Source organism: Trachypithecus francoisi, unplaced genomic scaffold (genome assembly GCF_009764315.1).
Source record: "Trachypithecus francoisi isolate TF-2019V2 unplaced genomic scaffold, Tfra_2.0 Lachesis_group17, whole genome shotgun sequence".
NCBI lineage: Eukaryota > Metazoa > Chordata > Mammalia > Primates > Cercopithecidae > Trachypithecus > Trachypithecus francoisi.
The window spans coordinates 19,295,966-19,309,341 of record NW_022681462.1 but is presented as its reverse complement, the minus strand read 5'-3'; the positions used below and the strand labels follow the sequence as shown (position 1 = coordinate 19,309,341).

General features: G+C 42.3%; 1 protein-coding gene across 1 annotated transcript; it reads right to left on the bottom strand.

The window, feature by feature from the left end:
- Window positions 1-498: 498 nt before the first annotated feature.
- LOC117063075 (gastrokine-3-like) lies at window positions 499-12,110 on the bottom strand. The gene is given in 6 exon segments (XM_033176839.1): window positions 499-621; window positions 7,468-7,656; window positions 8,663-8,770; window positions 10,472-10,606; window positions 10,788-10,841; window positions 12,099-12,110. Coding segments are annotated over 6 exon segments (621 nt in total).
- Between the last annotated feature and the right edge of the window lie 1,266 nt (window positions 12,111-13,376).

Genomic DNA, 13,376 nt, shown 5'->3' with positions numbered 1-13,376 from the left:
TGTATATATGTAAACATTCATTGAGCTGTGCACTTAAAATCTGCACTTTATTGTATAGCTCAATAAAAATGTGAATATATTTTTAAAATTTAAAACGCAAAATAAAAAGGAGGCCCACTCAGTCTTCAGCAGTCTCAAGATACACAGAAGTTGGCCATGGCTAGAGCCTATCACCACTGAAAGGCCCAGGTTCCAGCTGCCTGTTGCCTGGAGCCAGGCCAGAGGACCCAGTGCTGTGGTCTTCCTTCAGGGATGGGGAGGATGTGAGTCAATGGACAGCTACAGCTCTGCCGGCTGTGGACGGCTGGGGTACTGCCTGTGTGTAAAGCATTGCCCAAACTAACTCAGCTCAATGGAGGGCCTCCACAGGAGTAACTACTGACATATGGGTTAAGTTGTGGGGAGGGTCTCTCTGCCCCAGGCAGACAGCAGGACAAGGAGAAGCAGCACATTCCAGGCGGGATAAGGTGCACTGCTTCTGATCCCTTGGGAAGGAAACTAAGAGCACAGAGCGAGCAGGTAGCCAGAAAATAAACACTGGGCAGCTGCCTTCCAGAGCTGGCAAGCTAGCTCGCCCTTACCCACGGTCCCGAGCTTGGACACAGCTGGCTCTTCCCTAGGCTGCAGAGAAGCAGGAGTGGCAGGGAGAATTAGAAGTTACACCATCAGGAGTGGAAAGGACTAGTAAGGAAATTAAGATGTTCCCCCTAAAGGGAAGTCTGTCAATGGAGTGCCTTTCTTGAAACAAGGAGACCAGGAAATTGGCCTGTATTTTAGATCTCCTCTCTCTGGGAAAGGACTCTTGAGCAAGGACGGAATTCCTGCAGGATAGTTTTATTCATTGCGAGAGAGTTTTGAGTGGGTCTCAGCTGGGATTTAGATATTACTTAAAGATTTCTTGGTAATCCTCCAAGTGCCCATTTGCAGGACTAAAGACTCTGTCAGGGCAGACCTGCTCAGGAAAGAGGGGGCTGGGACACACTCCTAATCCAGTAACACACTCTGGAGAGGGAGGAGCAGTTCAATCACATTGTGATGTTTCAGGCTCAAATTTGTCCCTGGTGCAGTCCCCAGGGAACTCATATTCCAGGTCCCAGGGTGGTGGGTGGGGACTGAGTATAAAAACAACAATAGCCACAGATGAGAAAAGTCCTCCCTTTTTTTTTCACTAGTTTCTCTAAGAAACTAGGGTATACATTGCAGGGTGATATGATTAGGCTGTGTGTCCCCACCCAAATTTCATTTTGAGGGAGGGACTGTTGCGAGGTGACTGATCATAGGGGCAGTTTCCCCCATGCTATTCTCCTGATAGTGAGTGAGTTCTCATGAGATCTGGTGGTTTCATACATGTCTGACAGTTCCTCCTTCACATACTCTCTCTTTCACCTCCCACCATGTAAGACGTGCCTGCTTGCCCTTCTGCTATGATTGTAAATTTCCTGAGGCCTCCCTAGCCATGCAGAACTGTGAGTCAATTAAACCTCTTTTCTTCGTAAATTACCCAGTCTTGGGCAGTTCTTTATAGCAATGTGAAAACAGACTAATACACAGGGCGTACATGAATGATTGAGATGCCAAAGGGTGAGGAGAGACTCATTTTTCTTATGTCTACATTGGGTCCAGAGGGCTCATGCTCCTTAAGCCCCCTGAGGCTCCCCAGATCAGTGGCAGAGATGGCAGTGTCTGCCCAAAGGCAGGACGCCATGGAGGGGCAGCAAGTGGAGACAGCTCAGCTGAGGACTCTGGGGGCTGTGGGTTCCCTGGCCCCTTCTCCCAGTTGTAAGAGGCAGCACTGAATATGTCAGCCTACGTCAATGACAGGGGCTGCCCCAAGGGAGGAAGAAAAGAAGAGAGATGATTTCCCTGCTTGGAAGATCACTGGGCTCATTCTTAGCTACTTTTAGGCACTCCTAGAGAGACTAAAAAATTATTTCAATGGACTCAGCAAGAAGCTTAAGTTCTTATTTGTTTATTTATTTATTTATTTATTTGTATTAAACTTTAAGTTCTAGGGTACATGTGTACAAGATGCAGGTTTGTTACATAGGTATACATGTGCCGTGTTGGTTTGCTGCACCCATCAACTCGTCATTTACATTAGGTGTTTCTCCTGATGCTATCCCTCCCCCAACCCCCACCCCACGACAGGCTCTGGTGTGTGATGTTCCCCACCCTGTGTCCAAGTGTTCTCATTGTTCAGTTCCCACATTGTTTGGTTCCATATGAAATTTAAAGTACTTTTTTCTAATTCTGTGAAGAAAGTCATTGGTAGCTTGATGGGGATGGCATTGATCTATAAATTAACTTGGGCTGTGTGACCATTTTCATGATACTGATTCTTCCTTTCCATGGGCATGGAACGTTCTTTCATTTGTTTGTGTCCTCTTTTATTTCATTGGTTTTCTGTCCTTGTGATAGTTTGCTCAGAATGATGGTTTCCAGTTTCATCCATGTCACTACAAAGGACATGAACTCATCCTTTTTCATGGCTGCATAGTATTCCATGGTGTGTATGTGCCACATTTTCTTAATCCAGTCTGTCACTGATGGACATTTGGGTTGATTCCAAGTCTTTGCTATTGTGAATAGTGCCACAATAAACATATGTGTGCATGTCTTTATAGCAGTATGACTTATAATCCTTTGGGTATATCCCCAGTAATGGAATGGCTGGGTTGGATAGTATTTCTAGTTCTAGATCCTTGAGGAATCGCCATACGGTCTTCCACAATGGTTGAACTAATTTACACTCCCACCAACAGTGTAAAAGTGTTCCTATTTCTCCATGTCCTCTTCAGCACCTGTTGTTTCCTGATTTTTTAATGATCACCATTCTAACTGGTGTGAGATGGTATCTCATTGTGGTTTTGATTTGCATTCCTCTAATGACCAGTGATGATGAGCATTTTTTCATGTATCTGTTGGCTGCATAAATGTCTTCTTTTAAGAAGTGTCTCATCATATCCTTTGCCCACTTTTCAATGGGGTTGTCTTTTTCTTGTAAATTTGTTTAAGTTTTTTGTAGATTCTGGAAATTAGCCCTTTGTCAGATGGGTAGATTGCAAAAATTTTCTCCCATTCTGTAGGTTTCCTGTTACTTCTGATGGTAGTTATTTTTGCTGTGCAGAAGCTCTTTAGTTTCATTAGATCCCATTTGTGTATTTGGGCTTTTGTTGCCATTGCCTTTTGTGTTTTAGTCATGAAGTCCTTGCCCATGCCTGTGTCCTGAATGGTATTGCCTACATTTTCTTCTAGGGTTTTTATAGTTTTAGGTCTAACATTTAAGTCTTTAATCCATCTTGAATTAATTTTTGTATAAGGTGTAAGGAAGGGATTCAGTTTCAGTTTTCTACATATGGCCAGCCAGTTTCCCCAGCACCATTTATTAAATAGGGAATTTTTTCCCCATTTCTTGTTTTTGTCAGATTTATCAAAGATCAGATGGTTGTAGATGTATGGTGTTATTTCTGAGGCCTCTGTTCTGTTTCATTGGTCTATATATCTGTTTTGGTACCAGTACCATGCTGTTTTGGTGACTGTAGCCTTGTAGTATAGTTTGAAGTCAGGTAGCGTGATGCCTCCAGCTTTGTTCTTTTTGCTTAGGATTGTCTTGGCAATGCAGGCTCTTTTTTGATTCCATATGAAATTTAAAGTAATTTTTTCTAATTCTGTGAAGAAAGTCATTGGTAGCTAGATGGGGATGGCATTTAATCTATAAATTAACTTGGTCAGTGTGGCCATTTTCACAATATTGATTCTTCTTATCCATGGGCATGGAATGTTCTTCCATTTGTTTGTGTCCTCTTTTATTTCATTGAGCAGTAGTTTGTAGTTCTCTTTGAAGAGGTCCTTCACATGCCTTGTCAGTTGGATTCCGAGGTATTTTATTCTCTTTGTAGCCATTGTAAATGGGAGTTCACTCATAATTTGGCCCTCTGTTTGTCTGTTACTGGTGTATAAGAATGCTTGTGATTTTTTCACATTGATTTTGTATCCTGAGACTTTGCTGAAGTTGCTTATCAGCTTAAGGAGATTTGGGGCTGAGATGATGGGGTTTTCTAAATATACAATCATGTCATCTGCAAATAAGGACGGTTTGACTTTCTCTTTTCCTAATTGAATACTTTTTATTTCTTTCTCTTGCCTGATTGCCCTGGCCAGAACTTCCAACACTACATTGAATAGGAGTGGTGAGAGAGGGCATCCCTGTCTTGTGCCAGTTTTCAAAGGGAACGCTTCCAGATTTTGCCCATTCAGTATGATATTGGCTGTGGGTTTGTCATAAATAGCTCTTATTATTTTGAGATGTGTTTCATCAACACCTAGTTTATTGAGAGTTTTTAGCATGAAGGGCTGTTGAATTTTGTCCAAGGCCTTTTCTGCTTCTATTGAGATAATCATGTGGTTTTTGTCTTTGGTTCTGTTTATGTGATGGATTTTGTTTATTGATTTGCATATGTTGAACCAGCCTTGCCTCCCAGGGATGATGCCAATTTGATCTTGGTGGATAAACTTTTTGATGTGCTGCTGGATTTGGTTTGCCAGTCTTTCATTGAGGATTTTCACCATCGATGTTCATCAGGGATATTGGTCTAAAATTCTCTTTTTTTGTTGTGTCTCTGCCAGGCTTTGGTATCAAGATGATGTTGGCCTCATAAAATGAGTTAGGGAGGATTCTCTCCTTTTCTATTGATTGGAATAGTTTCAGAAGGAATGGTACCAGCTCCTCTTTGTACCTCTGGTAGAATTTGGCTATGAATCCATCTGGTCCTGGACTTTTTTTTGGTTGGTAGGCTATTAATTATTGCCTCAATTTCAGAGCCTGTTACTGGTCTACTTAGTGATTCAACTTCTTCCTGCTTTAGTCTTGGGAGGGTGTATGTGTCCAGGAATTTATCCATTTCTTCTAGATTTTCTAGTTTATTTGTGTAGAGGTGTTTATAGTATTCTCTGATGGTAGTGTGTATTTCTGTGGGATTGGTGGTGATATCCCCTTTATCATTTTTTATTGCATCTATTTGATTCTTCTCTCTTTTCTTCTTTATTGGTCTTGCTAGTGGTCTATCAATTTTGTTCATCTTTTCAAAAAACCAGGTCCTGGATTCATTGATTTTTTGAAGGGTTTCTTGTGTCTTTATCTTCAGTTCTGCTCTGATCTCAGTTATTTCTTGCCTTCTGCTAGCTTTTGAATATGTTGCTCTTGCTTCTCTAGTTCTTTTAATTGTGATGTTAGGTTGTTGATTTTAGATCTTTCCTGCTTTCTCTTGTGAGCATTTAGTGCTATAAATTTCCCTCTACACACTGCTTTAAGTGTGTCCCAGAGATTCTGGGACATTGTGTCTTTGTTCTCATTGGTTTCAAAGAACATCTTTATTTCTGCCTTCATTTCGTTATGTACCCAGTAGTCATTCAGGAGCAGGTTTTTCAGTTTCCATGTAGTTGTATGGTTTTGAGTGAGTTTCTTAATCCTGAGTTGTAATTTGATTGCATTGTGGTCTGAGAGACAGTTTGTTGTAATTTCTGTTCTTTTACATTTGCTGAGGAGTGCTTTACTTCCAACTATGTGGTTAATTTTGGAATAAGTGCGATGTGGTGCTGAGAAGAATGTATATTCTGTTGATTTGGGGTGGAGAGTTCTGTAGATGTCTATTAGGTCTGCTTGGTGCAGAGCTGAGTTTGCGTTCTGGATATCCTTGTTAACGTTCTGTCTCATTGATCTGTGTAATATTGACAGTGGGGTGTTAAAGTCTCCCATTATTGTTGTCTGGGAGTCTAAGTGTCTTTTTAGGTCTCTCAGGACTTGCTCTATGAATCTAGGTGCTCCTGTATTGGGTGCATATATATTTAGGATAGTTAGCTCTTCTTGTTGAATCGATCCCTTTACCATTATGTAACGGCCTTCTTTGTCCCTTTTGATCTTTGTTGGTTTAAAGTCTGTTTTATCAGAGACTAGGATTGCAACCCCTGCTTTTTTTTGTTTTTGTTTTTGTTTTTTGCTTTCCATTTGCTTGGTAGATCTTCCTCCATCCCTTTCTTTTGAGCCTATGTGTGTCTCTGAACATGAGATGGGTCTCCTGAATACAGCACACTGATGGGTCTTGACTCTGTATCCAATTTGCTAGTCTGTGTCTTTTAATTGGGGGCATTTAGCTCATTTACATTTAAGGTTAATATTGTTATGTATGAATTTGATCCTGTCATTATGATGTTAGCTGGTTATTTTGTCCATTAGTTAATGCAGTTTCTTCCTAGCATCAATGGTCTTTACAGCTTGGCATGTCTTTGCAATGACTGGTACTGGTTGTTCCTTTCCATGTTCAGTGGTTCCTTCAGGATCTCTTGTAAGGTAGGCCTGGTGGTGACACAATCTCTCAGCATTTGCTTGTCTGTAAATGATTTTATTTCTCCTTCACTTATGAGGCTTAGTTTGGCTGGATATGAAATTCTGAGTTGAAAATTCTTTTCTTTAAGAATGTTGAATATTGGCCCCCACTTTCCTCTGACTTGTAGAGTTTCTGCCAAGAAAGCCACTGTTAGTCTGATGGGCTTGCCTTTGTGGGTAACATGACCTTTCTCTCCAGCTGCCCTTAGCATTTTTTCCTTCATTTCAACTTTCGCGAATCTGACAATTATATGTCTTGGGGTTGCTCTTCTTGAGGAGTATCTTTGTGGTGTTCTCTGTATTTCCTAAATTTGAATGATGGCCTGCCTTGCTAGGTTGGGGAAGTTCTCCTGGATAATATCCTGAAGAGTGTTTTCCAGCTTGGTTCCATTCTCCCCGTCACTTTCAGGTATACCATTTCAGTAGGCAGAGGAGAAAGGATGATCCTTGATCATCCTTCTGAACCCCAGCCCCTCAAGTTCTCCCTGTTTTCCTGCTGGATCTTCCTGTTATGAAGAAACCTTGTTCAGTGGGTTAACTTATATTAAGAAGTAAATGACTGGCAGCAGCCTAATGGGAAGTGGTTATTGACTATCTGGACTAGAAAGCGGCTCTTCAAGTCTTGTCTAGTAGTTTTCCCAACTGGTTACCACTGCTCCCCGACCACATCCCTAGCAGGAGTGTCAGCCACTGATACGTTCCTTTTCCAGAGTGATCTATAACTATTAGAGTTTTGCCTTCCAACCTCTGGGCAGCTTGCAGAAGAGGAAACTGGAGATCCTAAAGCAATGAGACTCTAACGATGGGATGCTGGACACTGTGTTGCTTGGGCAGGGGGCAATGAGGCTTTGGGTCAAGCGAGGATATCTACCCACTGTCAAATCCCACTGATGAGATGACTGAACTTAACCTCCCGATAAAGCTAAGTTAGCTCCCCATTCTCAACAAGCCTCGCTCTCAGGAAACCATCTCTACAACCAGAGGCGAATACATCCTAGGTCCCATTGTTTTTATATCCAGTAACAAATAAATAGAACAAACCCAACAACTGTTATTAGAATTTGTCAATGACCTAAAATTCATACTGTGCCTTTTGACTCACCCATGGTCTTGGCCTTGGTTGCTAACACACCTTCTTTTTGCTGCCGGGCAAAGTAGGTGGGGTCATCTCTGCACATGTCCTTAATGGGCATTCCATACTGTGCTAAGTTCTTGACCCAGCTGGGTAAAACAGTGTGGGTCAGGCCGCGAGTAGATGGGTAATGCTTAAAAGCCTGGTAGGGGTGACACATCAAAATGATGAGACAACATTTGCGGGTGGCACAGCAGATAGGACAAAAAGGATCTGAGACCCTGGCCCATGAATAAGGGGAGTGCATGGGGTGATAAAATTGACCAGAATAGCTCTGAACCTTGAAGTCTCTAGCGGCAATATCCTCTCTGGCCACAAGGTGATGACATTACTCCAGAAAAATCTGCCTGTGCATTCAGGTGACTTTTTCCTGTCCATTCCTTTCACCCTTTTAAACTTAATAATTCATTTGGTCTTTAATGCTTTCTCATCTCTAATGAAAATATAGAATGCTTTAATTTTTTTTGTTGCATTATATTATGTTTTTGCTTGTTAAATCGGATGGGATACTTTCAGCTTTTCTCTTAAAAAAATTGATTAGTTGCCTTATTTTTATGTGACCTGAAGTGTATCTTTTTTACCCCCCGGAGAGTCAGCACCTCCTGCCATGGATATCAGTGTCGGCCAAGTGTGCTGTGCAGGCTACTTAAGCAAATGACAGCAGATTTCAATGACTTGCCCAGGACCACCTGCTGGTTTTTAACTTACTGGACTACTTTTGTCATTTAAGAAGCTGAGGGGAAGAGAGCGTCAGCAGTCCTGGGCTTATTTTCAACTGAAGAGAATATGTGTGGATATGTTTAGGGGGTAGGCAGAAGAGAAAGAAGGTAGGGGAATGTGAATATTCTATCAATTCACTCTGGTATTTGCATTCAACAATTTATATTCACTAACATGTAGCTCAAACCCTTCTGGAATTCATCAAAATGAGATCACCGCATAGAACTGTTATTTGATTAAATTATGACTTGACTTGAATGAGCCATCAACTGCACCTGGAGTCCTTGGTATGCTGGTAGAATTTCATGGGCCTTAAGAACAAGCTTGACCCAAGTCTCTCTGTGTGCACAGCCTTGTCCTAGGAGGTTGGATGCAGAGTTGGAAAACACCAAACTAAAAGGGAACCACAGTGAACCAGCCTCACTTACCTGCTTGTCCAGGGCCTTGCTAATGTCATCCAAACTTGGGAAGACCACTTGGTCCATCTTGGCCAGAACACAGGCCATCTTGTTAAATAGGTTAGCCACCAACAGGGCCTTAAAGCAGCACAGCAGAAACATGTCATTCCTGCAGTCACAATATCAATGGACATCCACTCTCTATCAGTGTGGCATGACTGCTCTTCTGACTGTGATGTACAGCACCCAGCAGAGTGCCATTCTGGGCACCAGAAAAACGCCAGCATCAGGACTGCTGACACGTGCAGAGCCCTGCTACTCCCAGGGCTTTTGGCACTGTCCCGTGATGTGGGTGAGGAAAGGAATATCTCAGGGCATTCTGCACACAATGAATGGACAGGTGGGATGGGAGGGATAGGGAGTTAGGTCTAATAATAAGGCTGACTTGCAGGTCCTGTTCTGCCACTTAGCAACCATCATGGTCCTCAGTGGGCTCCACAATCCTCTGTTTTTTCATCTGAAAGCAGAAATAATGATAGCCCCTCTCCCACAGGGGTGCTGTGAAGATGACAGGAGAAACTCACTGCTTGTGAGAGCTTGTGAGGGCACTGTGAAAATTATGGAGTGCTCTCTGAACGTACGAGGTTGTCAGGAACCTTGGGCCAGGCCCTCTACACTCAGATTCTAGCCCTGGGTCTGCCACTGACTCCATGAGTCCCTGGGCCTTTCATCTGGCCTCTCACAGCCTGGAGTAGAGCAGTGGTTCTTCAGCTGTGTCTGACTGAGCCTAAGGTTCGCCTGCCGGAGTAGTTCTGGCTTCTTCTCCAGCCAGAGTAGTTCTGGCTTCTTCTGTTCCATGTCATAGACTACCATGGAATATTTTTGTTTGAAGAAAAGTCTCCATGGCATAGAGCAGAGCTAAAAATCACTTGCCTGTGTAGACTGTGTGCCCTCTAGCAGGATTCAGGGGGCATTACCTTGAGGAAATCAGGAGTGGGTTAGGTGACTAGCGAGGAAAGTGGTCAGGGAAGGGAGCACAGCAGATACAGGCTGGAGCAGAGAGAAAGCCTGTGCCTGAGGTGCCCGTCCTGAGATGTCCAGAGTGATGGAGGGGATGTCATGGATGTGAGTGGGGGTGGGGCCAGATGAGAGAGGGCGGGGCCAGATGGGACAGGGCCTTGCTAGACAGAACAAGGAGTGTGTGCTTCTACTTCAGTTAACTCTTCAGAATCCTGCCAGGTAGAAATGGTACCTATTGGTGCTGATTTGCAGATGGGGAAACTGAGACACACAAAGGCTGAGTGATGTCCCTGGGGTTATAGTGCTTTTCTTTCAGAGAGCCAGGCCAAGCACACAGGTGGAGCCTTCTCAATATCGTGTCTTTCTGCTAGGTCTTACCATCGAAAGTGATGGGCAAGTTGCAGTCAGATTTCTAAAAATGAAAATATATCATTATTTTTCTTAGGAAATTAGCATTAAAATCAGGAGCCAAGACAAAATAACTTCTACAGCACATACCAGTTACAAGACACGGAGGCTTCTGAGATCAGAGACCTTCAGTGGACGTGTGAAGTCAACACCTCACAGGAACATAGGGGATGTAGGATCCCTATACACCAGCTGGAATTCCCCGTATATTTTTTGGCTCAAAAAGAAGTCACTGCAACTGCTGGAAAGCTGTGCAGGTAAGCTGTTCTCTTACCTAATAATGTGCATGTCCATCAAGGACCTAAACCTAGAGAAGGCAAATGTCCTCTCTTCTCTGGAAAAGCACAAGGCTACGTTTTGGACCAGACATGGCTTTCTTTCACATTGTAATGAATGAGTTTCTCATCTTACATTCTTGTAGTCTAGGATTCCGTCCCACTCACTGAAAACATTGTTGTTTCAGATGCTGACCATACCTTGAAAGGCACTGACATGGATAATTTGAGTCCCAACAGATCCATTAAGAGGATGGTTGTCACGGATGTTCTGGAGAAAACCAAGCAACAATGAGAAAAGTTGAAATTTCAGAGTTCCTACTTTGCCCATGCCTTGCAGGTTTTAGAGGTACCCACAGGAAATTTGAGGAGGTTGCCCTTAATTATCACTTTTTTAAATGCTTCTGCTAAAGGAGGACTAGACAGGTTGAACTCTCTCCATCCTTACTTACTATCACGGCCAGGGATGGGGTTAGGAAGAAGACCACAAGGACAGAAGATGCAAACTGAAATGGAAACAAATATCAGGGCATTTTTTGCCTTAGCTTCGGGTGAACTCAGAGTCCAGAGCCCCAAGCCCTGCTGGGGCTGGAGCCTTCTTTAAATGATCTCTAACTCCCATCATCTTTCATGGCATGGGGGACCCAGTGTATCAGGAGACTGTCACTCAGTATGGTTGATATGCTGGCTACTCAGGAGACAAAGCTTTATATAGTTCAGTCAAGGATACCTTTTGCTTCACTCTACATGTATTGCTAATCACTGGGCTAAATATTAGGCAGCCTGCCCAGCCACTTGATGCGCACCTGGGGAAGGACCATCTCAGGCCAAGTCATAAAATAAGTGATGAGAACTCAGTTTCTCAGTCTTCATTTTCTGCACCTTCCCCTCTCTTTCCAAGCATTTGAGACTCCCTCTATGCCCTCTTTGGAAACTGATATCCTCCTGATTTCCTTTCCTCTAGATTCTTCACTTTGCCTGAGAATAAAAGACCATGAGCCACTTATTTGCACTTTATTTTGATATAGATTATGCTAATTAAATGTGACTAATTATTGGAATATTTGCAGTTAATAATTTCTTCTCAGTGTGGCCTACCTTGCTTGTTGAGGGAATTTTAATCATCAGAGAGTAAGTCAGAGAGAATTGGTGGGAGCAGAAACAGGACACGGTGAGAAAGTGCACAATGAATGTTTCCCTACGTTCCATCCTCATCCTCATCTGGTCTACTGAAGGCTCAGGAACTCCCCTTCTCCCCCACCCCACAATATCCCACACAATATCCCACATGTAACGAAAGCAAACAAAGGCGAGATACATATACAAAAGAAAAGAAAACAGCTACTCTATGAATAATCATCATGATACTGCAAGGCTAATAGAGGAAATATATGAGCTCCAAATAGCAACACTATGTTATGAAACTGTTAGGGTTGGTATATATTAAATATGTCTGAAACTTTCCTTCACTGGAAATTTGTAAATAAGACAAGTCTAGGAAGAGAGGACCCTAAAATATGAATATCTGCGTAACCCCCAAGGATTCTGGACCTTTAAGATCTTAGTTATTACCTCCTTTGGGAGAGACTCTTTGTTCAGACATTCCAAAACAGAGAGGCTATGTTTTTTCGAATTAATATTTGAAAATTCTAAATTCTACTTGAGTTTAATTTGAAAAGCCCATGGGAAAAAAGAACTTCTCCCTGGCTATTTTGGTTCTGAGAACATAATCACCTACATTTGAAATTAGAAAATATACTTACAAGATGTTTCATGGTGTCTCATGCCCCATGCAACAGCATGCATAGGAGAATTTTCCATGTCCCATTTATTTTCTAAATCTGGTTTATATAGTCCTATGCCTTTCAACTATTGCCATGATAAGGGGTTCTGGGTAGTTTCCTATGATCTGGATACCATTTAGGGAGGAAAAAAGGCAAGTTTATGTAATCACAGTTATTGCTTTTCTTTAACTACATCTGAGTATTTCTCTTTACCCTGATACCAAGGTAAACATTGGTTCCAAGGTAAACATGGCATATGAGCAAGTCTTTGTGGGCTGGTATGCCCATGACCTTAGCAACTAAGGTGAACATTGCAAACATTGTCTCACAAAATGGTTCTGATATAAAAATCAATGAGCTCACTGTTTCTACTTCTCAATTCCCTGAAAGTGTTTTTACTAACAGTGTGGGTGATTGAGACAAACCTCACGAAACCAAAATAGACAGCCTGCACTACACAATTAGACTGATTGAAAAGCAATCTGGTCTCGCTCTTCAAACAAACCAAAAATCATGTGGTTGGTCCTGCGCTGCCCTCTGTCTACCCACCACGCTGACCTAATTTCACTTCTTCAAACATCCACCCTGGTGGACTTTCCTGATGTCCTGATATTTTGCTCCTGCTACATGGTTTGTTTCTCTCCTCTGACCTCTTATTTCAGGGCACGTTTTTCCATAAAGAACATTTTGACCAGCCCTGGAAGTCCTGAGACATAGGAAAATATTGCCTTCATATAATAAGTCAAGAATCAATTCAGGCCTTTTCATACATTATCTGTTTTTTTTTTTTTTCCCCTCAAGCTCTGACTGGTGGTGGCCCACCTACCTGGATCAAATTCCAGAAGGACAGAACCAAACAGATACTTCTTCTGAGAACACGTGCTCTGTATGGGCAAGTCTGGGCACTGGAATGACCCAGGGAGGAAAAACAGACAGCTCCGTCCTTACAGTGCTTAATAAAAATTGGCCACAGGAACATCAAGTAGTTGCATTTTGGGGGCTATACGTCACCCAGGGCTCAGATAATATCATACTCATATCTCTGTTGTTCTCAGTAACTCAAAGACACCACGCACAGACCATAAACTCAATAGTTATTGAATTATTAATGAAGTTATTAAAGAAGTTGGAATCATCACAGTTCCATGCCTGTACCTTACTTTGGCTATTTATATTTTTTATTGTGTTGTATCTATTTGTACAGTTGTCTGGTCAGGATGTTAAATTGGACATTTATGTCACTTGATTATCAATTTT